At 37.6% G+C, this 27,812-nt stretch overlaps 1 protein-coding gene across 4 annotated transcripts in view; it reads left to right on the top strand.

The window, feature by feature from the left end:
* SLC7A11 (solute carrier family 7 member 11) overlaps positions 1 to 27,812 on the top strand; it is a 77,995-nt gene that overhangs the window by 23,235 nt on the left and 26,948 nt on the right. For all 4 annotated transcript variants that reach the window (XR_004968153.1, XM_036312760.1, XM_036312759.1 and 1 more), the window contains exon 6: positions 9,305 to 9,349. Coding sequence is in view for 3 of the 4 variants with exons in the window: in XM_036312760.1 (XP_036168653.1) it covers positions 9,305 to 9,349 (45 nt within the window). In the remaining variant the exon portion in view is untranslated. The remainder of the gene's footprint in view (positions 1 to 9,304; positions 9,350 to 27,812) is intronic.

Genomic DNA, 27,812 nt, shown 5'->3' with positions numbered 1-27,812 from the left:
TACTTCAATTTATTGCCAAGCAAAGTGCTAGGCAAATGTAACAATCCAGTGCGATTTACTTTACTTGACGTGAAGAAGATGGCGTGGCTCCACCAGGCCCATTCCTGAACATGTAACTTAATGTGAACATAACTGAGGTTCCCAGTCGAGGTGACTGCTAGATTGAGCCTAATGTCATAAAACAAGCCAATGCCGGGTCTTAAGAACCAGTGCAAATCACTTGTAAGTGTGGATCAGGTAGGACATAATAGTGCCAGGAGATATTAACGATGGCTACTTTGCTCGTCAAAAGACCTTTCAGCTAAAGCTTTAAGGGTGTTTGCAAATAGCGACTGATGATTTTTCTCCACCTTCCCATGAGAAAGAAATAATACAGATGTAGAAATAAGTAAGATTTCATTGTTACAAATTGAACATAATTAAAGCATAGTGATTAATCACAAAAACAATATGTAATTATACATGTGTTTTCCGATGGTCTTAGGCGACCCCTGTGAAAGGGTCGTTTGACCCCCAAAGGGGTTGCGACACACAGGTTGAGAACCGCTGTGCTAGATAATCTGTTACGTTTTAAGGGACCTTACAAATTCCTTAAAACGTTCTCAACATTTGAAAAGAAAATATGCAGCCAAGTTCATGAAAATCACCAGATGATGGAAGTGCATCTTTGAGGCACATCCAACTGTGGTACCTTCCCAGGGAACATTGGAACTTTGTATTTGTGCCTTGTTTTGTTTGGGAATTTGAATAACAATAACTGTGGATAAGAGTGGGATTTTTCCTAATTTAATTTTATTGATTTAGTACAGTGATTTCCAACCTTTCTCATCTCATGGCACACATAAACTAAATTTTGTGACATACCGAGAAATATATTTTTTGCTGATCTGACAATAAATAGTTATAATTTTGATTCATTCACACCAGACAGCTTTTGTTGTGTTGGCTGTTGTCATTTTTTTTTTTTTTTAATTTGACAGTCTAAGGCAGTGGTTCTCAACCTTCTGGCCCTTTAAATATAGTTCCTTATGTTGTGACCCAACCATAAAATTATTTTTGTTGCTACTTCATAATTGTAATGTTGCTACTGTTATGAATCGTAATGTAAATACAGTGGGGCCTTGACTTACGAGTTTAATTCGTTCCGTGATGGAGCTCGTAACTCAAATTACTCGTATGTCAAATCATAAAGTGAACGAGTGAGACACGTGATGCTGGGCTGATGTTGTGGCGTTCACTGTGACGTTCGCTGCGCCAACTAGCGGTGGGGTATCTGAAGCTGGCTCGTAACCCGAATTTTAGCTAGCAACTCAAAGCAAAAAATCAGCCAAGAGACGGCTCGTATCTCGAAAAACTCGTTAGTTGGGACACTCGTAAGTCAAGGCCCCACTGTATCTGATATGCAGGATGGTCTTAGGCAACCCCTGTGAAAGGGTTGTTCAACCGCCAAAGGGGTCGCGACCCACAGGTTGAGAACCGCTGGAAGGGAAAAGAGGTCAGTGCCCCTGACGAAATAGTCAGATATTGCATGTTTAACAAATTTTTGTGGCACACCAGTTAAAAATTGCTGACCTAGTAAGATTTAATTGAAGCGACTTTAGCTAGAAAGCCCAGTAGGTAGAAATATATTACTTAAATATCAAAATTATTGTAGTCAAATTAAATTTCACTGTTTTGGAGTGATTAGTAGCAATATATTTTTTAATTATTTATAGAGCTAATAGTAGTACAGGTTTAGCTGTGAGAATGTTCTGGGTCTAAAAATAATATCAGGAAACTACACTAGTTCAAAAATTATGTAAATACATTTCAAACACAAATACAATTTCCTTTTGTTTCTTTAGTTTTTAACATCTTCCCTTCCAGCTAATGCATGGCATATACAAATATATTTCAAAGTAAATGGAGTGTTTACCCTGTTAATCTCATTGAGTTATGAAAATATAGCAGTAGAGGAGAATTAGGAGAGAACGGGAATTTAACTTAAAATTTTAACATGGCTTTTGCAGCAAAATATGTTTGAAGGTTGTTAAAAGATTGTAGCTCTAAGGAATCTAGCATAACCTATTTGTATATTACTGGAATATTTTTATATCCATTGCGTGTGAGCGTTAGTCTTGAATCCCTCAGAGTTTTGAAGTCTTTTTAATTTTTGTCCAAAGCACAATGTGGTGCCGGGCAGAGAAAGGAACGGAGTTGTGATCACAGGGTTAGCATTGGAATCAGCTCTTCTGTGGCTATTCAGCCTGGATCAGAGCTCTGCAGCCCTGGGGCACCAGCCAAGCTACTGGGAAGGTCACTAGGAGACACCAGCGTGAAGTGGGGCGGTGGCAAAAAGCTTTCAGCCAGAGCCAAGTGCCTGGAGCCTGGGAGTATTCAATCAAGAGTGTGGAATGTGGAGATAGTCACAAGGGAGATTTGATTAATTCTATTGAATGAAGTTTCTTGTGGGTACGATGCATCTGTTCCCACGGAATATTAAAAGGTTCTTCTACCTAGCTCTCTCCCCGCCGCTAACAGCACTGAGTATTCAGGTCACCTTCTTCATCTGGAGCACATCTCTACTTCTGTAGGCTTTTGAGGGCTGATAGATTTCTTTATGAATAAAGACTCTTTTCATGTTGAATTATCTTGTTACTTTAATTTTTTTTATTTTTTTAAAAATATTTTTATTGATTTCAGAGAGGAAGGGTGAGGGAGGGAGCAATAGAAACATTAATGATGAGAGAGAATCATTGATTGGTTACCTCCTGTATGTCCCACACTGGGATTGAGCCCACAACCCTTACATGTGTCCTGACCTGGAATCGAACCGTGAGTGACCTTCTGATTCATAGGTTGACGCTCAACCACTGAACTACGCTGGTCAGGCTATATTTAATTTTATTGACATTGAACCCAAAATGTTACTCTTGTTAAAATGATTTAAAAAGACAATGTAGGTGATACAAACAATCGTGATTTAGTACTTCATAAAGTGGGCAGTCTCCACTCTCAAGGGTCCACAGAACTGCACAGTGGAATGGCAGACAGGAAGCTTTTATTGGGTAAAGAGTAAGGAACAAAGAAGAGAAAAACAGAAAATGAATAAAGAGCAAGGAAATAAGTATAGAGCCCAGAGTTGGCTTGGTTTTGGGGGATCCAGCAGCTCCATGTTGGGCCTAAACATTTATCTCAATACTGTTTATAGGGTAAATGGGGTTTACATGAACCTTTACCCATATAATCCTCATGTCTACTCCCTGTTTTAAAGAATAGGAAACTGTTGCTTTTCTTATATTCTTGAGGATTCAATCATCGTCCTGGAAATTAAGGCCAGGATTTTAAGTGAAATGTCATCTGATACAAGTGGCTTAGGTAGGGGACAGATAAGTAACTATATTTCGATCACAGGTGGTTATGCTACCTGAAAGCTGCTTTGTGGATAGGCAAAAATAGTCTGGTTGTAATCTATGGCCATCAGCCTTAGGAAAAAAATGAAGCTGTGTTTAGAAGAAATAGTCTGTTGGCCTGAAGTTCCCTCAGAAAAGTTAATATCTGGATATAAATGGAACAAGAGGGAGACTAAAAGAGTTCCCAGGGAGAGGGGTGTTTATTAATTTTTCAGATGTGATCCTTTCTCTCTGACCTCTCTCTGACTTTCATGAGATATTTACAAGACCGGGTTGTGGAATTATAAATGGGGCCCTAAATGAGCCTCCACTCCCTCTACTGCTGTGACAATGTTGATGGAAAAAAATAAAAAGTATGGGGGACATTGCACAGAAGTAAGACAGAAGCTGCAATTGTCATCAGAACTTACCCACCTGGGGTGTAAGTGAAAGCAGCAAGAGCCTGGTTGTCCTGGAGGTCCGGCTCCGTGCGCAGTTCACCTCCCGCGTGTTGAATAGGAAAAAGACACTGCCAGGCCTTGGCTGGGATGCCGGAGGACGTTGGCTGTGAGGAGTGCAGAACCTTTTTAGAATGATAAAAACTCCTTCACAGAAACATGATTAGGGGGAAAGAAATCATTAACCCAGCCAGGTCACAGAGTTGGGTCAGAACAACTTTAATATTCTTGCCAATGTCTGTATTCAGAGAAATATGCCTGCCTGTTTCCCTTATGGCCCAGGGGAGTTCAACCAATTTCAGCCTCATACCTGATCCAAAGCTAAATATTGGTTGGTGGGATTTTTTTTTTTTTTTTTAAACTGCATGATAGAAAATGGGTTTTTGGTGTCTTTTTTTCTTCCTTTTAAATCCTATCCTCAGTGGATTTGGTCTTTCTAAAGCACCTGTGGGGATTATTTTGTACCATTGTGTCAAATCCCATCTAAAGAATAAGCTTCTTTTTAAAAGAATTCACATGGTTGGGTACTGGAATGCATTGTCAGCATTGCGGTGCCTTTTATACACAATCGTGGAAAAGCTGAGACAATAGATCTTGTGAACATTCTCTGGAGGCCTTGAGGAGATGTAAGGCAAAGAGGATGCTCTTGGACTCATTGCTAGAGGCAAGGAGAACATAAAGGTGTATTTCCCGCAGGATGGTAATGTTTGGACCAAAATAAGAAGCTTTCTTATCCCCACCCCTACCCTGCCCCAAGCCCTTTCCTTGTCTCTATTCTCTGGAGCTATGACAAATATTTGAAATTGTGTTCTTTTTCATAAATATTTCCTTTCTTGCTTTAACATTGTTGGAAAAAGACATTTCTAAAACAAGTGTTAAGACGGAACTGGTTATTTTTGATATGAGAACCTTGGAAATATTTCTTCATTTGTGTGCTTTTTGTTTTGTTTTGTTTTGTTTACATTTTCTTCCTGTACTTCCCATTGCCTTGGGCTTTTAACAAACACATCAAATCCCTAAGAGTGCATATTCCAGATGTAAGTATTGATTGCTGCTTGCCTTCCTGGTATAACTACAACCTCTATTTTTAGAATGTACACTTTAGTCATTAAAAGATATCTTTGGCTGCTAACTTAAAAAAAAAAGTTTTTATTAATTTTTTTAGAGAGAGAGGAAGGGAGAGGGATAGAGAGATGGAAATGTTGATGAGAGAGAAACATCCATCAGCTGTCTCCTGCATGACCCCTAATGGGTTTCGAACCTGCAACCCATGCATGTGCCCTGTCCAGGAATCAAACTGGGGACTTCTTGGTTCATTGGTCGGCTCTCAACCACTGAGACACACTGGCCTGGCTGACTGCTAACTTTTTATTTATTTATTTTTATTATTTTTTAATATATTTTTATTGATTTCAGAGAGGGGGAGAGAGAAACATCAATGATGAAAGAGAATCATTGATTGGCTGCCTCCTGCACGCCCCCTACTGGGGATCCAGCCACAACCTAGGCATGTGCCCTGACTGGGAATTGAACCTGTGACCTCCTGGTTCATAGTTTGACCACTGAGCTATGCTTGCCAGGTAGGCTGCTAACTTTTTAGGTCAACATTATCACTACCATTTTCTCAGCTATTTCCACTTAAAACATATCTGTAAAATATTAGATACCTTAACCTTGTTGAAAGATAAATTTATAAAATTAATAATTCCAAGAGTTTATTTGAGCAAAAAATGATTCCAATTGGGCAGCTTCCCATCTAGCAGATAGAAAGGAGCTCCAAGGAGCTGTACAAAATGCAAGACTTTTATAGGCAGAAGGAAGTGGGAACAAGAAAGTTAGACTACACTACACCAAAAAGCAGGTTGGTTACTGCAAGGTTACTTACCTGTCTATAGGCAGATGGCCCAACTAGTTCTGGTCAGATGATTCCTGATTGACTGGTTTCAGAGTCCATTTCTGGGAGAGCTGGAACTTTAATTAAGTCTCAGTTTGGTGACATGTGGCTTAGCATAAGTGACTCCATTGGGGGCCTGTTGTCTTGTTTTGAACAACCATGATCATTAACTGCCTACTTATTAATTTAGATAAGTGTTTTATAAAGATGGGATGTGATAGGCTTTCTCATCTTTGTTGTAAGTCACGAGAAAGTTTAAGTATATTAAAGGCTGATGGGCTAATAGGCCAGCCATTTGGTTTTAGGTTATGAAAAATTTGTACTTGTGGACCCAGGCTTTTGTGCACCTAAATAATTGATATTTTACCTCCTAAGGAATACTAAGAGAACAGAAGGGTACATTGAAAATATCACTTAATTATTTTGTGGAAATTTCCTAACCTATGAAATGAAGAGGTAGACAGGTCTTTTTCTTTATATGTTCAGCTTTCCCCTTTATGAACCCTTAGTTTTCCCATCTTCATGATCTAGTTATCTATGTATGTGTATTTGAGGATGGAGTCTGCCTCAATCTTATATATTTCGGAACCCTGAGAGGGAACTACAGGGCTTTAAAGGGTCTCTAGCAGTCCTTTTGGTTGGAAAAAGAAGTCATGTGTGCAAGGTGGTGGACATTCCTGAATGGGATAAGTAGGGTCGCAAGTTAAAGAAAAGGAACCCCTAAATTCTTTTGGGCCATAATTTTAGGGCAATATTTGCAACTCTATAGAACTTGAAAATGTAATATGTTTGCCCAGAATGCTTCCTGTCATGTAATAGACCCAGAAAAGTGTTCAGGCCTTGAGAAATATTCTAAAAGTTCTGCTCTTGCCTGGCCAGTGTGGTTCAGTTCATTGAGTGTTGTTCTATGCACCTAAAGGTTGTAGGTTCAATTCCCAGTCAGGGCTTATAACCAGGTTGTGGGTTTGACCTCTGATTGGGGCATGTACTGAGGCAGTCAATCAATTTCTCTCTTTCTCCCTTCCTTTCTCTAAGCAAGTCCTTGGGTAAGGATTTCAAAAACAAGTTTTGCTCTTTAGTTATCAACTTTGTATAATGCCTAACACTGTGCCTAAACTTAGTGGCCTAAATATACAAAAAAGAAAAATAGCAACTTCAGAACCTAGTGACTTGAGCTTATTTGGTGGGACGCATACTGGAAAAGAGTGAATTAAAAGGGAGAAGTGTGAATTGAGAATTTATTATCTGTTATCCCATTTCAGTTCCTACTTATCCTCTGTTTATATCTAGAAAGCCAGTTCCCTAAAACTGAGCAATGCTCTTGTCATACTTCTATTGCCCTACTAGTTTTGATAGACTTGACACCACTACTAAAGTCTGGATTCTCAGAAGCCAAAGGCTATGTGTACTTAAATTCTGTCCTCACTCCCGTGCCACAATGAGTGCTGTAGAATACTCAGTCATACATTACTCATGCCCTGTGCTCATGTGCTCTACTCAGTCTGGGATGTCCTTACACCACTTCACCAGGGTAAATCTTAAACAGTTTTGAGGACTCAACTGAGGTGATGCCTCTTCTAAAAATATCTTCCCTGACCTGCCCATCTGGGTTAGACCTGCCCCGGCTCCCATGGCGCCCTGTGTGTGCCCCCCAGCATTGCCTCCTATGCTGTATCACACTATTTTATGGACCAATCTATAAACCATGAACTCCTTGAGGACAGAGACTAAGTATTTTCCACTTTCGTGTCCCCAGTGACTGACATATGGTAATCTCATCTGTTACTGGAGCAGATTTTAGAGATGGTAGAAAATAGTTGGCAGTAAACATACCCACCCTATGATCCAGCAATCTTATTCTGAGCATATAACCAAGTGAAATGAATGCATAGACATGTACAAGCATATCAATGGTGTCTATATTCAAAATAGCTATGAATTAGAAGTAATCCAAATGTGCATCAACAATAGACTGTATAGTGCTACATTCATTCCATGAATAGCAACAATGGAAAATACTGAATCACTGCTACACACAATATGGATGAGACTCACAAACACAAAGGCCAGCAAAAAAAGCCAGACACAAAAGAATAAATATTGTAAAATTGTTATACAAGCAAATATCAGCCTGTTGTGATGAAATAAGCAAATCTAATCTATGGTGGTAAAAGTCAGAACAGTGGTTGCCTTTGCAGGAGAGTGGGGGAGATGGTATTACTGGAAAGGGCTATGAGGAAACCTTCTGGGAGGCCAGACATGTTTTATCTCTTGATCTTGTTGTTGGTTACACAGGTGTGTAAAAATTCATCATTACACATTAAGATGTGTGCACTGTACTGTTAGTATGTTATACCTCTATAAAAATGTTAAATAAAAAAGAACTCCATCAATGCAGTTTAATAGGGAACTGATTTGCAGGAGCTTTTGGTTGTGGAACATTTCCATCTTACTGTAAGTGTTTGCTTATAAAGTTTTCATAATTCTCAGGTTGATTTTAAACAGTTATACAATATATGCCGGGAGCCGGTCCATCCTTGCTGTTTCAAGGGACCTGGCATATATGGCATACTGTTCTTAATATGTTTGCTCACCTTCTTGGCACTATGTGTTTTAACCAAGGTCACCTCTCTGAGAAAGGTTGTTTCCCCAAGTAGGGATTTTCCCCTGAAGTTAGGGAGGGAATAAAACCCCTTAACTAAGTGCCAGGTGGGTAATTAATCACTTCAACTACAAACAATCATGCTTAAGCTACATAATCTTTACTCCCTGGAATGGAGATAAGAAACACCCTAACCTTTGGAATAGAGATTGATAGGATTGGAATCAACTGGTATAAATACAGATGTAACAAGACAAGAGACAGAACTTAGAAGACAGAACCTAGACACAGAACCTAGACACAGAACCCACACAGAACCTAGACACAGAACACCTAGACACAGAACCTAGACACAGAACCTAGAGACAGAATAACTGCTGGAGAGAACATGGCAAAAGATCCTGGACAGAAACTGGCCACAGAACTTAGAGACATAACCTAGCGAGAGAACCTGGCTGAAGAACCTAGAGACAGAACCTGGCTACAGAACCTGGATAGAACATGGCAAGAGAACCTGACTAGAACCCAGTGACTGAACCTGGCTGGAGAACCTAGCGAGGGAACATGGCTACAGAACCTGGCTGGAGAACCTGGAGGACCTGGCTGGAGAACCTAGCAAGAGAACATGGACACAGAACCTGGCTGGAGATCTGTTCCAGAACTTCACTGGAGATCCTAAACAGAACTTGGCTGGAGATTGTGACTAGAGATCCTGGCTAGGCTGCTGATCAACTGAACGCTGTCTCCGTGTCATTCCTTCTTCGCCGACTCCGTCCACACCTTTGGGGACCCCTGGACCTGCTGGGGTTGGACCCCAGCAAATATACAGGTGGCATGTCATAGAATTGTATACCTGAAACCTATATGATCATATTAACCAATGTCATCCCAATAAATTCAATAAATGAATAAATTTTGAAACTTTGAATTATGATCATAAAATATATTAATTGCTTATAATTTATTTATATCTTTTTAGGTTTTATCTCAACTTTGTAACTGAAGAAGTAGAAAATCCTGAAAAGTAAGTATCCATATTTACTCTGAAATACTTATGAGGAATAAATGTAAGGCTATATAGTTGAAAAGTAGACCTAAAGAAGAAATTTAGTGTGGGCTAATCAACTTTATACTTATCATAATCATCATTCTCTTAGGCAGATAAAATTTATTTGTTTTTATCATAAATTAGATGCCAATAACTTTATTGTATCTTCTACATTTAGCATTAAATTATAGAACCTGAAAGCATAAAATAATAAAGTTATATTTTTGGTAACTTATTTTATACATCTATACATACACTTAACATGGATTTAACAGGGCCTTAACTTCGCACATTGATAATATCAATGTTTCCATATATATACAAATACTGAGGGACAATGATGTATTAATTCAGTGTTTTTTTTATTGCAAAGAAAGTTCATCTCAAAAAAAATGAAAATACTAATAGCATCTGCCTCATTGGGTTGTGGAAATGAGTTAATGTATATAAAGTACTTAGATTAGTGACTATTGGTTTTTATTCTCTACACTAGAGGCCTAGTGCATGAAATTAGTGCACAGGGGGTGGGGGTGTCCCTCAGCCTGGCCTTCACCCCCTCACAATCTAGGACCCCTCGGGGGATGTCCGACTGCCGGTTTAGGCCTGATCCCGCTAAACCAGCAGTTGGACATCCTTCTCACAATCCGGGACCACTGGCTCCTAACTGCACACCTGCCTGCCTGCCTGATCACCCCTAACCATTCTGCCTGCCTGCTTGATCACCCCTAACCACTTGCCTGCCTGCCTAATCACCCCTAACCACTCGCCTGCCTGCCTCATCGCCCCTAACCACTTGCCTGCCTGCCTGATTGCCCCTACTCACCTCTGCCTCGGCCCCTGCTGCTGGAGCTTCATCCAGAAGGACATCCAGAATGATGTTTGGAAGGTTGTTTGGATGTCCGGTCTAATTAGCATATTATGCTTTTATTATTATAGATAATTGTTTGGTTGTTGTTACTATTATTATATCCTTATTTTAGGAGCAAGGTAAATATTACCCATGTAAGAGTGTTTTCTATATTTCAATATCCTAAGCTATTCTCTTTCTTCAGTGTTTTTGGTAGAAATATGAAAAATTATTTCACACCATAGTGAAGCTTGTTCTCTGAACTTTCAGTACTAAAGTTGGATGTGCATTTTATGATCTCTCCTATTCTTGTGTACAGATTCATTGAATCTTTATATTTAGAGAAAATAAACTTGCATTTTAAAAGAGAAACATCAGCTATAAGAGTTTTATAATAAATTAAAGTAACAAATCTGATGTAGACTAAGATTATTATCACTGGTTACCTTGGATAAAATATTTTCATTTTCTGGAACTCATGATTCTGAAAACTATATTAAATATTCCTAGAATACTTTTATTTTGATATGACATTTTAATGTGTTAAACTAAGGAACTTCTCAGGAGAATTTAAGTAAGAATCTCTGGATTTTTAGGTCAAGATAATGAGTAACTATTGAAACTTCAGTTGAAGAAAGACCTGTCTGGCATTATTCTTTTTTCATACTAGATACTCAGATATTTAGTTTTTGCATGGAAGATTTTACATAAGACTTAGCCAACACATTTATTTTCTCAAAATCAGAATCCGAGATAGCCACAAAATCCCCTTAATGAAAACTACTGATTAAATTTGTACTATGCATTATTTATCAACCAAAGAAATTCAGGGTTTTGAGCAATTTATTCAGTGTATTAAATTAAAAAATAACATTTCCCTGCAATGTTGACAACCAGTCCAAGCCTTTAAAAAATAAATCTTATTTTTTTTAAACACAAAGAATGCTTTGGGACATACTCATGGTTGAATATAGAGAACAGATGGTAAAATTATGTGGACCTATTCCAGATGTGTAATTTGTATTATTTTGTAGGTCGACACAGCTCCAAAATACCTTTCGTTACAAGGGAGAATAATTATAATTTCATCTCCTTTGTGACGTGCCAAGATAAATGTGTTTCCCAAACAGTCGCAGTGCGTGTGTCCAGGTGTGCGGCAATGTGCAGCTCTCTGGCAGCTGGTGAAATGAATCATCAGCTGCAGGTACAACACCTTGTGGTATCCTCCTCTGCCGAGGCAATAAATTTCACCTTAAATTGTGATGGAATAGAAAAAGTGGTCATTAATTTCGATCAGCGAAAATGTGATTTAAAATATATAGAACGGAGAATACGGTTTCGTGATCACTATTGACAATCTTTTATATATAATTTGATATCAGTGGAAATCTTTCAAATTACCTAACATTACTCTACAGAATAATTTCTTAACTTCTAATAGGAGCATGACTTATGGAACAGTTCTGTAAGTGTATGGCAAATGAGAGATAAGCTGGGAGATTAATATCATCAAAATAATTAGTTTGTGACTTCTTTCTTATTATCTCACCCATTCTTAATAGCTTATAAGACACTAATCCTAAAATTTGAGGCAAAATTCCTGCTGTATGATTACATTTGTAATGTTACAAAAATGTTCCAATGATATTTCTTATAATGTTTTCTTCTCTAAAAGCAGCTTTGGACTATAGAAGTAGCAATCCTTAAAAGACATTTACCATTTTTATGTGAAAATGCAATAATATCTTTGACATTTTGCAATAATATAAAAATATTGCATTTAATAATTATCTATAGCATGATGACTGGCTCCACAAATGAATATATTAAAGTAAGAATAGTATTTTGAAGAGCATAAAAGTCCAAAGTTTAGATCACATAAGTGATAGAATCCCAGTGAATATCTGAATTTTAAAATAATATTGCCCCTCCCCCCAATGAAGTGTGTAGTAGTAGTGATTGCTAATGAGTACCTTTGCTTTTAAAAATCAAAATGTTTTTATTTGTAAATCTAATAGGCTTTCCCTATGATATTACTTTTGTGGTGACTGCAATCCATCATTGTTCAAAAAGTTACACAGTGCAAAGAACATATCATTGAGATGTATAATGTTTGTAATCCTGCTCTCAGATTGATAAATCATGTCTTGTGTTGATGAAAGGCAAGAAATGAATTGCTTTACTTTGACCTTGGGAGTCTGAGATTAGTCGGTTTGCCTATTAGCCTTGTTTCAGTGTTCTTCTCACTTCATTTATTCCTTCTGTTCTGAGGAGTTGGAAATAGTAGACTTGGAGGAAGTCAGTAAAGCTTGATATCATCAGTCATTTTTGAAGAGCAGGCTATCAACATGCTCTAAATAATCAACTGTAATAGGAGGTTTAAATAATCAGAGTGTCATGTTTAATTAATACTATGCCTGCTGCCAATTTATATTAATTGATGCCTGAAAGTCATCACACCTTGTACCAATGATAACTTCAAAGAAGAGAAACTTGGATTGGGAAAAATGCCCAAAGACATTTAAGGCATTGTGATGCGATCAGACTGGTTCATAAATGGTCCACTATCACGTTATTTTCATACAGTTCAGTCATTGCATGAATTCTTAGTATATGGGTTTTTATCCTTATTGATTTGTATTAAGCTAGTGTAAAGGTATCTATAATAATAAAAGTGTAATATGCTAATTAGACCAGACGACCTTCCGGATGAAGCCAGGGCTTCAAGGGAAGCCGAGGTCCTGGTTGCCAGAGGGGAGCTGGTGCTGGCAGCTGGGAGAAGGAAGGCCTATTCTTGCACGAATTTCATGCATCGGGCCTCTAGTCTATATATATAAAAGCCTAAGTGACCGAATGAACAAATGACTGAATGACCATTTGACCAATCGCTATGACGTGCACTGATGGGCGCCAGACACCAGGCTCAGGGCTGACAAGCACAGCTGTGGTGGTGGCGCGAGCCTCCCGCCTCTGCAGCAGTGTGCTACCGAGCGGGCTGCAGGCACAGCAGGGCGGGATGAGCGGAAGTAGCGCGGGGCTGGCTGGGGCTCAGGCTCCTCCCCGGCCACCTGCCACATCACATACTGCTACATCCTTCAGGGACTGTTGGACTGCCAGTTTTAGCCTGGTCCTGGTCTGCGGGGATCAGGCCGAAACTGGCAGTCCAACATCCTTCAAGCGGTCCCAGATTGCAAGAGGGCTCAGGCCAGGCTGAGGGACCCCACCAGTGCACGAATCTGTGCACCGGGCCTCTAATTTATTAATAATGCTATATTTTTTATAAGGCCTATTTCTTATAGGACATATAAAACTATTAGCCTGGTTAAAAACATAGCAAAAGAAAACAATTTAAAGATCTTGCCCAAATGTGCTGTAGTGAAGTTGCATGACGGCGCATTAAAGGTTGAGTTAAAGTCATTGATCTTGTATTTTGGCATTTTAAGAGTGCAGTTTTCTATGAGAGACAAATTTCCCTGTTTATGTGTTGTAGCTTTCTAACTTAACAGGTGCTAGGAAATAGCATATAATGTCTCAATTATATGTGCAGATTATAGCAACATTATGTTTTTTCATTTTTTAATTACAAAGTAAGGTTATCTATATTTTCAGAAAACTTGCAGTTTCCTTCACAAATACTCAAATAGTATATGTTTTTAAGGTACATAAACTAATTGTCACAGAAAATTACCTCATTGTAAATAAATGTATATAGAAAAATCTAGGTTATTAAGCAGAATTAATTTGTAAACATATTTGCTGAATGAATCTCTTAAAAATGATGTCTCCTAACCAAGTTGAATTTTAAAATTGAATTTATACCCAAGTTTATAAAGATTTCTTTGGCAAAATGAGGCATCTCTTTATCAATGACAACAAAGCATTGTTAGAATTATCTTAATATGTGACAGTACATTTCTTCAATTGTTGAAATCATTGATACTTAAATTAAATTCATTCTATTCAGTGCATTTTTTTTTCTGGAAACAGAAAAAGTTTTGCAAATCAACTTTTAAGTATGTTTCACAGCAGGAGTATAATTGTACTGGTTGAGCCACTGAGGCAGGCAAAAGGTCAGGATTTGGCCAGAAGTTACAGAAAATAGATGATTCTATATTTAGAGATCAAGGTCATCAAGTTACTCATCCTTGCCTTTGCTCAGTTCAAATATTTCTCACGAATGGGACATGTGTTGATGTGCCCTAAGTTCAAAATGCTTGCATTTCTCAGCTTCATATACGTATAAAAAATACATTTGGTTGAAAAAGTTTGTTCTCATAAGGTTAATGTGCCAAATATGTGGTACAAAATTATAGGATTATATTATAATATTTTATCAGGCAATAAACAAAGAAGACAGATATTAATCCTTCAAGTGCTTTGTGGAAGTCATTTAGATTTTTTAATTTTATTTTAAGGATTCTAAACCCCATTTTGAGACCAAAATTTGAAGGTCAATGCTTTTAACTGTTCTACATCCTTTCATATTAGTTGTTTCTAAGTTTGAATTTTAATATTATTGAAATTTATATTTTCAGTGTAGACTCATAAACTCATTCTTTAGGGGCAATAATAGTGACTGATTTAATTTTATCCTCTGTTTTTGTTCTCTTTAGTTATCCATAAGATATTCAAAAATTTTCAGAATTAGAGGGGACCATGGATACTATCTAATCTAGCCTTTCACCACGTGCATGAATCTCCTCAATACTATCTTTAAACAGATATAATCCATATACAATAAAATGAGAATCTTACTGTAACTTCCTTGAACTGAGCTACCAATATGTTCACTTGCATGTGATTAGCAACCTGCTAATTCTTATGACCATTCCAAGCTTTGATAAATTGTGCCTTGGGTGGCATAGGTAAGTTAGGCCAAATGTCATGACTGTAATAGGCACAACACAATGAGAAATTAAGTGACACACACTGGAGATAACAGAGTTGTAATCTTCTTATCTAAAAGGAAATACTTTCTACAATCAGAAGCAATAAGTCAGCCATTAGTATAGTCTCTGCTTTTGAGTTTACACTTTAGTAACTCCCTTAATTCATATTCTCATTTATGTAAATCAGCTATCCTTCTCTATGCCTGGATTTAAAAGTTGATGACTATACCCGATAGGTGGCTCATAAATAAATTTTACATTCAGAATTATATTATTCACTAATCTCTAGTGTGTGGCCTGCTGGGTGGCATTCATTAAGATTCAGTGTTGTTTTAAGATTCTCGCAAAAATAGGATAATATCCCATGTTATTTATTATAGGCAGAGACAAGATGCATCCAGGCCATTATACTGACACTTGCGGTGCACTGAAATAATTTTGATAGTTTTGTTCTAGTCATATTCAAACATTGACTCTGCGTATCAATCTACTCAGGAAATTGAGCAACTTTTGAATTTGTATAGGTGCAGCTAGAATGTGTTACAATGTAAACATCTAAAGTTAGCCAAGTGAAGTTGAGACTTTCCAATAAAGAAGGATTTCCTTCACTTTTATGAACTGTAAAAATACTCACTTTCTGAGTCTTTGAAAACAGCACTGGTTCAGGAAACCAAAATTCGAATCCTGCCCTCTTTTAACTAGCTGTTTGACCTTGGATAGACCTCTAAATTGCTTCTGAATCTGTGTTTACCACTTTTAAATAGAGGGTAATAATCTTCCTATTACAGTTCTCATGGGATTGTGTGGATAAAATATGTGAAATTCACAATGTTAATGAGCTCGACAGGCAATATTCAAACACCATCTGCAACCAAAACCTATATTCATCAAAGATTAGAATATTTCATAATCTTTGAAAAAAAATTAGAGGATTAGCATAATTGTTTTATGAACGTGGGTGCCTCTTCTACACACATGACCTATTAATCAGCTTGAAAAGTTGTTCTGCATCATCAGCAAAGTACCGATTATTAGTAGTTAAAAGGTTCAGAAGATGATGAGAACTGCTTTTTATTTAATAGTCTCTAACCTCCTTCAGGTGGGAATACCCTCACGCATCATAATCAGAATGAATTTCTTGGCAGATTTTTTTTTCCTTCTGAACCAAATATTTCTATGCCCACACCCAAACTGTCATCCTCACACTGTTGACTGATGGCGCAGATATAATGGATGGATTACTTGTACTTTCGCTGCAGTCACCTATTTTTAGGTTCACTATCTTACCAAGAAACTCTTTATGAAATCTGACAAACAAGGTCTTGATCTGAGTGGTTGGTATCACGTATTTAAATTGTTATTTTTATTTGTAGAAAAGAAGCTATTGAGTTGATACAAAACTGAAGAACACCAGTGTTAATTTACCCCCAAATAGTTTTTATGAATTTTTGCTTAATTTAAAAATGTGTAACTTTTATTAAAACTATCAATGGTATTTTTCAGTCTGAATACTAGTTGGATTACAGGGTAGCACTTTTAATAATATGATGTATTATTTCCTTTCTTCAGTTGAGAAAGTTGAAGCTCATGAAAGTGAGGTCACCTTTCGTGGCCACGTCGGTAGTCCATGAGAAGACTAGGATTATAATCCACGTTTGATACAAGGCATGGACTATTTGTCTGGCTCTAAAGCTCATACTCTTTCCAACCTGCCAGTTTGTCTCTTTAGGAAGCAAAGCAAAGTGAACCATGGGTGTGCCAGGTGGTGTAATGACTGATTAAGGAAGTAACTTGACTATGGAAGAGGAAGTTGGAAGAAAAGTAGAACTCAGAAAGGTCAAATAGAGAAGTGAAGGCATCTGAGACAGGGAAGGGTATACCTCAAGCCTTGAACTGTTTAGTGGTTCCAGGCAATAATGTGTAAACTGCTCTCCCTAAAGCAAAGGATTGTGAAGAGTAGAAGACAAAATGGTAGTAATGTTTGGAAGCTGGGATGTGGTGAACCTTAGCCTCCATTACAAGAGTTTTGGACCTGATCCATTGGCCAATGGGACAGGGTATGGGGGGCTACACTGGAGGTTTTAGTGTATGTGAAGCAGTGCTTGGGGAAGATGAATGTGGTTGCAAGTTCAGTAGATTTTTTGCTGTTATATATACAATTTAAAGGGAATTATAATCTGAAAAGTTGCATTTCAATCTTTTTTTATATGTTCGTTTTTAATAAAAACAAATGTCATTGTAAAGCTAATTGCCTTCTAGAGTTGAACCATTGCTAGAGTCAAACAAGGTGACATATCATGTGGCAGAGAATTCTGGTAAATAGCATCATACTGTCCCAGCCCAAAGATATGGGCTACAGAACTGCTTAAAGAGAAAGGATGAATCAACATAGTGTTCACATATTCTCTTCCAAAGCATCAAATTGTCTTGTTTTTTTTATGAAGAGAATGCTATCATTTATTAGTATTCTGCATGCTAATGGAAGAGCTAATGAGATTAAAATAAATGACAAGAGTTTATTTTAGGGTAAAATGTATGTTCAAAAGTGTCAAAGAAAGGGAATTTGGTTTGGCATTGGAATTCTCAAAAGAGATAAAAGGGATTATCATTTAGCTGTAATTCTTTAGATATGCAGGTTGAATAAAAGAGGCAGACCATTGTCTGAGTTTGCTTCCAATTCTATACTATTATGGCTCTATTGTTAGGCTAGTGAATGTATAGGAACCAATGTGGGGAAGCATGTACTACACAGGAGTGTCTGGTACTAGTAAGATAAAGGAAACCCTCAGATTTTAAGGTCAAATGGAAATCCTAAATCAGAGTTTGGAAATATTTTAAATAAGATCTGTTAAAGATCTGACTTTTAAACATTTGGTATTCTAGGGGAAAGGTAGGATTAGAAGAGGGAAATAGCAAAACCAGTATAGGACAAGAGTCGGCCTGGGAGGCAACTGGCATACCAGGCACAGTGAGATTCACTCACGCTGGTGTTGTGAAAAGTGATCCACACTGGTGTTAGGAAAGGGGCTCTGAACTTAGAGTCAAGTGACTAAGGTTCTAGTTCTGGTTCTGGAAATATTTAATTTTGTGACCTTAGCTACATCTTTTATCCTCTCCGAGCCTCCGATTTCTCAGCGATAGAAAAGGCATGGTAGAGTAGCAAATTCGGAGTTTCCTTTCAACTAACTGAATATGTGTTATAATTCTTGTAGATGACACACAAGTACCTGGTTTGACAAGTAGAAAATATTATTTTGGGAGCATGGCCAAGGGATAGAAACATAGGCAGGAGATCTGTCTCAGGCGTTAAAAGTGTCAAAAATACTGACACACAAATGGGATTCTGTGGCCAATTTCTAGATCTCATGACGAATGGAAGATTATATAGGACTAAAATTTTTTGAGTTATTTCAGAAATGGTAAGTTTGAAAGGATGCATGTGGACAATGAAGCTGGATTGGCACCCCAATGGCAAGGGGACTTGATTATTAGGTCTGAAATCTAGGGTTAGACCAAACTCTGGCATCTGATTCAGTGGGTCACCTTAAGTACAGGGTCCGTGATAGGTGGAGTGCACCAGGAAGAATATAGATGTTAATAGACTTGTTAGGGTAGTCAGTAATGTAGGGTAATAAATCCTGCATTCTTCTCACTGTTATTATCATACTAGAGGCCTGGTGCATGAATTAGTGCACCAGTGGGGTCCTTGGCCTGGCCTGCAGGATTGGGCCAAAAACGGCTCTCTGACATCCCCCGAGGGGTCCCAGATTACGAGAGTGCGCAGGCCAGGCCAAAGGACCCCACCAGTGCACGATCGGGGCCAGGGAGGGACGTGGGAGGTTGGCCAGCCGGGAAGGGACCATGTGAGGGCTCCAGGGCATGTCTAGCTCGTCTCAGTCCCGATCAGCCGGACCCAAGCAGCAAGCTAACCCCTGGTGCTCAGTGCACATCATAGCGACTGGCCAACTGGTCAACTGTCTGCCCCCTGATGGTCAGTGCACATCATAGCAAGTAGTTGAGCCGCCTTAGCATATCATTAGCATATTACGCTTTGATTGGTTGAATGGCCAACTGGTCGACCAGACACTTAGCATATTAGGCTTTTATTATATAGGATATACCTACAGAAGATATAAAATGGTATAGAAACCTCTGTGCTACAGGATGTTCATACTAGGCTTTTACTGTGTGTTTATTTTTCACAAGAGTCTACATACATATTGAGGTAATTGCCTATGCAAAGAGGTATCTTCTCTGATAGGTCTATTTTTTAATTGATGTTATATTTTAGAGAGAAAGAGAGAGAGACCAATGTGAGAAACATCTGTCTGTTGTCTCCTATACACCCTCCAACCAGGATCGAACCCACAACCTGGATATGTACCCTGACTGGGAATAAGACCCATGACCCTTTGGTGCACAGATGAAGCTCCAACCAACTGAGCCACAATAGCCAGAGCTGATAGCTCTACTTTAAGCATTAGACATTTCCAATAATCCAGTTACGATTGCATTATTTTTTTTTTTATGCTGTCTACCTAAGGAAGGGGAGAGAGAGGGAGAGAGGGAGAGAGAGAGAGAGAAAGAGAGAGAGAAAGAGAGAGAGTTTTATATTTACTCCTTACCCAATGGTAAAGTGGATTCTAATATGCATTCTAATGCTTATTTTGCAGCATTTTTGTGAGAATTAGAAATAACATACTGATTGATGTGTCTGACAATACCTTGCTTATAGTAGACACTTATTTAATGGTAGACCATTTAGTTTTTATTATTGTCATCAAATATCATGTCTTTAGCTCATTTGTAATCTAATAGGGATTATCAAATCAGGATTTGGGAATGTGGGCAAACTATTTCTTTCCTTCCGCACTGCCTGTGTTTTGGGTTTGAAATCCATTATGAGGAAGTAAGGGATACCTTGTTTGAAGCCATAGAGATGGATTAATTTGTCTATATTTACAAGTTAAAATCCCGATTCCTTTCTAGTCTTCTTTCTAAACAGTTAGTGTTGTTGAATACCATGGGAAGGGAAGCAGAAATTATCTCAGTCTCAGAGTGAGGCATTTCTAATCTCTGACATTTGGAAGTTGTTTTTAAAAAACATATAGTATTTCATTGATTTTTTTCTTTGGAGACAAGCTCATAGCTTTCAAAAATCAGACGGTTTTCCCAGGTAACTCTTTACTACTGTGCCATATTCTCATTTTCCCTTTTTTCTCATATTCCCTTTCTTTTAGATGTAGAACAGATAGGAAAAGCTATCTATGACAAAAACTTAACAATATTCAATACTATGCATATTAGTTGAGTATTTGGTGGCCAAATGCTAAGGCCACTGTTTTATACAGTACGATGTACGATATTATATGGAAAATAGTTTATGAAATGAAGTCTATGGCATAACACTAATATTTTATAATAAATGAAAAACTAAAGCTTATAATATATAATGCATAATGAGAAAAAGACTGAAAATTATAATGCATGATTTTATCAGCAGTCATTTCTTGATCCTGGTTGATTGCTCACCATACAGTGCTTTTTATAAGCATCTTATGTCTCAGTTTCTCCAAAGTGTCTTTCCTGTTAACCTTTCATGATACCACTTCTCCTTCCTTGACATTCTACCATCATGTTCATTCTCTCAGGGATAGGATAGGATAATGTCTCTAAATTGTTTGAATTTTATATGACCTGTGTATACAAATAGTTCTCTACACATTTCCCTTCTTCCCTTCACATATTAGCATGGCTGGCCAAGTTTATTAGTCTAATTCACTGTCACAGTTAAAAACACAATGAACTTGACCTTGAAAGAATAAATTACAAAGGCCTGGAATGTTAGAATCAGAAGTAGCCCTCAAATTATCCAGCCCCTTAATTGTAAAGATAAATAAATTGAAGCCATAGAGATGGATTGATTTGTCTATATTTACAAGTTAAAATCCCGATTCCTTTCTAGTCTTCTTTCTAAACAGTTAGTGTTGTTGAATACAAATCTGAGGGAGTTGGATATGGCAAGATTGTAGCCTAATTTCAAGCTGGAGGAGGGATGTAATCATTAGAAGTGACCTGTATGTCATTTAAGAATGGAATAAAACTGCTTTTAAAAATGTGTAAAAGCATTAACATTTGCCTGCATTCAACTTTCTAAAGCTGTTATTCAAACACATAATGGATGAGGTTTGGCTAGCAGAATTAAATAATCTATTCCAGGTCATTTGTTGAAGGTCATTGGTTACAAGATTAAAACAGAAGCTTTAAGATTAGAAACTGGTAAAATGATAGAATATTATCAGGAAATAGCTGCTTTTTATTTTCTCTGACATCTTTACAGATATACTAGTCCTTTAAATAGTTCTGATATCTATTTGGGGGGCAATATTTATTCTTTCTGTATTGGTCTTGTCAAATAATCAAAATCTCACTTCCTATATTCTGGCCTGAGGCAAGCGAAAGAGAAATTGATATAGGAGACACAATAAACTTTGTTTTGAACCAGCAAATGACAAAAGAAATGAGTGAGATAGAGAGGAAGAGGAGGTCATGATTTTGAAATCCTGTTTTGTAGCTGCCCAGGGTCTGGTGCCAGAAAGGTTAAATGTGTCTTAAATGTACATAAGTGTTTGGCTCTTTGGTCCCATAATGCTGCAACACTTGTCAAGGAGAGGTGATCAAGTTGCAAATGTTGGGAAAATGCAACTGCTCATTGATCTCAGAGATGTCCCTCTCTGGGTCTTGGAGCTGTTTGTCTTTAAGCCAAGCCACAGCCTGCACTCTGAAGTGCAGTGGGGAGGAAGCTGCAGTTTGGGTTCTTAGGTGCTTTTCAAACCGTCATATGTGTGATGCAAGCCTGTGACTAGACAGAGTGGGAGTTTCCTGTTCTCCCCCAAATATGTAAATTCTATTCCTGTGGTTGCCATTTCTATAGCAACTCCTGGGCCTGTACCCTCACCTCTCAGCCCTGCCTGCCTAACTGCACACTTCTGATCTAGGGCTACCAAGAAGCACAAGATATCCTGAATATCTTTGTTCTCATATTTTCCTAACAGACATAACTTGTTTATTCCATTCTTAAAGGCCCACAACACAAATCTCCACCCAATTGTTGTGGTCAGATGATCCATTCAATCAAGTGATAGAAAGGGGAAAAAATTATGTATTCTGTACCCTAGGTGGGAAAAAAAGTCAAAGTAAAACATGATGATTTTCATAACTTTTCAATAACAATATGTAGCCTTTCCCTCTTTCTTTTGATAATAGTAGGTGGTCCATTTTCAAGTGCCAAAACATATGTAGAAGAAAATTAAAATCACCTATCATCTCATTTTCACATCAAAGTACTATCTGTTATTATTTTGACAGGTGTTTTCCACTGTGTGTGTGTGTGTGTGTGTTTGTGTGTGTCCCAGTGGCATGCATGTGAGCACTACATTATAATACTTAAGATAAATGTACACATGCATGTTCTTTATTACCTTGGCACTATATGCTATACTTACTTGTTTGTTTATTGTCTGTTACCCTGTGAAGACCGGAGCCTCCTCTGTCACTCATTGCTGTATCCCCAGCAGCTTGAAGCTACCATGAAGTCTCTCCTGCCGCCTAGATTTGCTGTATCTTGGCTCAGCTTTACCTCTTTCTATTCATATTCTAGATCTATCCTGCTTTTTTCACTTCATGTTATTTCATTTATTTTTCCTAGATCTTTAAAGTCTTAGTAAATGCCTTTTTTGAAAATTTATTTCAGAGAGAAAGGGAGGGAGAGAGAGATAGAGAGATAGAAACATCAATGATGAGGGAGAACCATTGATCTGCTGCCTCCTGCATGTCCCCTTCTGGGAATCAAGCCCACAACCTGGCCATATTGCCCTTGATGGGAATAGAACCTGGGAGGCCAACACTCTTATCCACTGAGCCAAACCAACCAGGGCAAAAAATACCATTTTTAATGGTGGTATAGTATTTCATTGGGTAGATGTACCAATATTTACTCATTTTCCTGTTAGGCATTGAAAATGTTTTCAGTTTTTCTTAGTTTAATAATGCTATAACATGCACTTAACATACAAATCCTTGTGCATAGTCAATTATTATCTTAGGAAGAATGCTAGAAGAGAGTTAGTATATCAAAGACAGTCCTATATAATAAAAGTGTAATATGCAAATCAACTGAATGGCAGAATGACCAGTCGGCGGGGGGCAGGGCCGGCGAGCAGGTGGCGCCAGTCTAGCCAAGGAGCATGCCAGAGGGCAGAGGGAGGGAAGAGCAATGGGGGTTGGGGGGTGGCAACCAGCAGTGGTGGAGGGGAGATGGGGAGGGGCTGGCATCATCCCCTGATTGGCCCATCGGGTCGCCTCCCACAGAGGGAGGCCAGGCAGCAACTGCAGAGTGATGGGGACAACACTGTCCCCTGATTAGCCGGCCCGGTCGCCTCCCACAAAGGGAGGCCAGAATGTGGCTTAGGCCTGCTCCCCATGGGGAGCGGGCTTAAGCCCTTACCAGCGGTTCTCAACCTGTGGGTCATGACCCCTGAAAATACATCCTGCATATCAGATATTTACATTACGATTCATAGCAGTAGCAAAATTACAGTTATGAAGTAGCAACAAAAATAATTTTATGGTTGGGGGTCACCACAACATGAGGAACTGTATTAAAGGGTCGCGGCATTAGGAAGGTTGAGAACCACTGCAAGCCGTCAGTAGGACATCCCCTGAGGACTCCTCGACTGCAAGAGGGTGCAGGCCGGGCTGAGGGACTCCCCCCCATGGTGCACACATTTTCGTGCACCAGGCCTCTAGTGAACTTATAAAAAGTCTCTTTGTGGGTGACCAAGTTGCTTTCCAGAGTGGGTATATCAGTTTCCTCTCGAAATAGCTATAGCTAAGAATACTTAATCAGCATGGATCATTATTGACAAAAATCTTTGTTAATTGAAAAGCAAAAATTACATTTCATTGTTTTAAATTGCATTTTTTTAAAATCACATAGGAGGCTTAATATTTCCCCCATGTTTAGTAGTTGTATGTGTTTGCCATTTGGGAGCATGAATATTTGTGATTCAACAGAATTCTTTATATATTATGGGTACTAATTCTTAATTATATATTTTGCAAAAATTTTGTCATACACTTTCATGTAAATAAATTTTCTTTATTGAGTCAGGTTATAGAACTTTGCATTTAAATATATTAATTTAATAAGCTAAATATTTAAATTGAACTGCGTTTAACTGTAATCATGTGTTTTTCACTTCTGTATATTGCTTTTATATTATAAATCTTTCTGTATCCCTAGATCATTTAAATCTCATTGGGATTTTCTGTTTGTTTTTTCTTGATTTCTTTTTATGTCAACTTTTTAACTAATCTGGAATGGATTTCTTTTAGTGTGATTCAATGTAGGCTCTAGATTTTCCTCCAAATATTTCAACATTTATTGAAAACTCATATTGCCCCTCAGTTTATGATATTTTTACTAGTTTATAATACTCACATTATAAATTTTGACATATATCATTATGTTATATATTAAGTTTTTATGTTTTAAACTAAGTTGTTTTTTAAGTTAATCTATTCTGCTTCACTTATCCTTTCTATTGATATATCTGCCAATTTTTATACAGTTTTTATTATTAGAAGTTTTAAAAAATATATATTTGTATTGATTTCAGAGAGAAAGGGAGAGGGACAGAGGGATAGAAACATCAATAATGAGAGAGAATCATTGATTGGATGCCTCTTATATGACACCCTCCATTGGGGATCCAGCCTGCAACCCGGGCATGTGCCTTGACCAGGAATTGAACCATGACCTTCTGGTTCATAGGTCGACGCTCAACCACTAAGCCATGCTGGCCAGACTATTATTAGAAATTTTAATACTCTATTCTTCTCTGGGGGAAAGGTGGCATTGATTATTATTCTTTTTCTCCAAATAAATCAGCATTAAGTATAACTTATACTTGTATGAAGGCCATTTCTACTTTTAGCTTTTCATGCATGGGGAAATAATCTGTATAATGCTTTGCAATATAAAGTTCATAGTTTTTAAGTTGTTCTGGTTATATTATTTCAATATAATCTGTGCTATATAAGTATATATTATACATGTATGACTAACTCCCTTTTAATCCAGAAATTTCTTTTGACTACTAGGGTTAGTTGTTAAGGTGGTTTCTTCATTTTCTTTTTTCAGATTAAAAAAAACAGTAGCTAATGAAAGTAACCTACAAGATAGCTGCCAATAATATTAGTTTTACTTTTTTACCATTTTGGCCTTTTTTTTTTTTTAAAAAATAAAACCTCCTGAATTCTACTAATAGAGTACCTTTTATAATGATTTTCTATTTTCCAGAACATTTTTAACAAAATGCCCAAATATTAATGGAAATGTCAATGGAAACATGCAAAAATTATTTCTTTATGATCCTTATTATTATTGAAACTGACCTATAAGGGATTAAAAATGAATGAATTTAGTTATTATATATGTATCCAACTAGTTGATTTATATTTCTGAGAAAAAATTCTTTGACAAATAGGTTATAAACAGAGTATTACATACAGTTCCTAAGAAATATATATTAGAAAGAATAATAACTTTTTTTTGACATCCTTATTTTTGAACCAAATATCTGTTGGAAAATATTTGAATCATATTTTTACACATTTCTTAGATGTATCTACTCTTCTTACTAAATTAGAAAGGCAATATTAGGTTATTTAATTACTAGCCTTTGTTTTATTTTTTTAAATTTTTATTGATTTCAGAAAGGAAGGGAGAGGGAGAAAAACATCAATGCTGAAAGAGAATAATTAATTAGCTGCCTCCTGCACGTCCCATCTGGGAATTGAGCCCACAACCCAGGCTGCCAGGGAATTGAACCATGATGTTCCTAGGTTGACACTCAACCACTGAGTCACACCAGCTGGGCACTACCCTTTGTTTTCTCATGGTAGTTCCAATTCACTTGATATATTCTGAATTTATGTACAAAAATCAACATAAAACACAGTTGTGTTGCTCTCTTAAATCCAGCAGTTGTTTAGGAAGCTCAGTATTTTGACCAAGAGTGGGAGCTACCTGCTACAGTATATGTAGAAGTGAGTGTTCCTTGCACCCCTACCCTTCCTTGGTGACATCATTTCAGTCTGTGGCCCGTTTCCATTGGCTGCTTTCTCTAGGTCAGCGGTTCTCAACCTGTGGGTCGCGACCCCTTTGGGGGTCGAATGACCCTTTCTCAGGGGTCACCTAAGACCATCGGAAAACACATATATAATTACATATTGTTTTTGTGATTAATCACTATGCTTTAATTATGTTCAATTTGTAACAATGAAATTGGGGGTCACCACAACATGAGGAACTGTATTAAAGGGTCACTGCATTAGGAAGGTTGAGAACCACTGATCTAGATTGTGAAGCCTGATCCTATCCATGGTTCTGACACCCTGTTTGTACTGGTACTGCTGACTCCCCATTGATGGCTGCCCACTGGTTATGTCGTGCTGTGTTTCTGTTTTATGGGAAATGTTCATGAGGGCTGCTGTGTTTGATATTAAATCTGAGATGAACTTCAGGAGGTTTCCAGTTTTTTATTAAAAATGATTTTGGCTAGGGGCTGTGTTATCTTGTTCATAAATCAGGTGTTCTTAGAGATTTAATAATTTACAATTCACATGAGCATTTGGTGTAATAACATTTCTTTTCCCTGTTAAAGCTGTCTCTTAACTGTGCTTATTTATTAATTTTTTTTAATTTTTTCTCTTCACTGCTTCCATTTATTTTTTTAAGTCTTCTTTGGGGAGGTTTGTACAGATTTATCTCACAGCTGTGTAAATAATATAAGAGGAAGAGTCAAAATGATAGCTTGGTTTGATTAAAGTCATTTAAATATGGTCAAGCTTTGCATGTCTTCCCATCACTACTGGAAACAAGCTTTTATTTTAATTGTGTGTGCGTGTTTTTAAATCCCAAGTTATATCTTCTAAAGTAGTTACCTTATCTCTCTGTTTTAACGAACCATTTCTTTTAGGACATATCTTAGAAATAAGAGGTTGATAAAACAAACAAACAAAAATATCAAAGGCCAAGGAGGCCAACAACCCTTTCCCTACATGGTTACAAGCGACACAAAACGCAGAGTTATCCTTGAGGGTTAAAAACATTCCTGGCAACCCCTTTCAAACGTGTTTGCACTAGACATTTAGAGCAAATACTTTGAAGGCACTTTATAATGCTCAGTGAATGGTTTTACTTTCTTTGTAGACTTTGGTGAGTATGGATACATAAATAAAGATATTTGAAAAGACAGGAGTTAGAAGATGTTTTGTTTGTTTGTTTGTTTGTTTCTCATTAAAAAGAGTAGTGGGTGGGTATTACTGGAGCAGGGAGTGTACTTAGGAAAAGAAGGGAAGATTTTCCTGAGAGGGAGACTCTGATTTGGGACTGACAAGATTGAGGCAACCATGTGCGGACCCAGGGATGGTGAGAGAACTGTGTTCCAGGAAGAGGGCCCTGCGAATCTTACCTGTTGGAATTTTAGATTCCATGGGAGAATACATTTTTTTGTTGTTGTGGCTAATATCTTTATCCCTTTACTTATAACAATGCCTAGCATAAAGAAGTTATTTGATAAACATTGGTTAAATGAGTAAACTCTATATAAAGGACTTTGATAGAATGCACATGATA

Source organism: Myotis myotis, unplaced genomic scaffold (assembly GCF_014108235.1).
Source record: "Myotis myotis isolate mMyoMyo1 unplaced genomic scaffold, mMyoMyo1.p scaffold_m19_p_6, whole genome shotgun sequence".
Taxonomy (NCBI): domain Eukaryota; kingdom Metazoa; phylum Chordata; class Mammalia; order Chiroptera; family Vespertilionidae; genus Myotis; species Myotis myotis.
The sequence above is the reverse complement of the archived record's forward strand: the minus strand, read 5'-3'. Positions and strand labels throughout refer to the sequence as shown.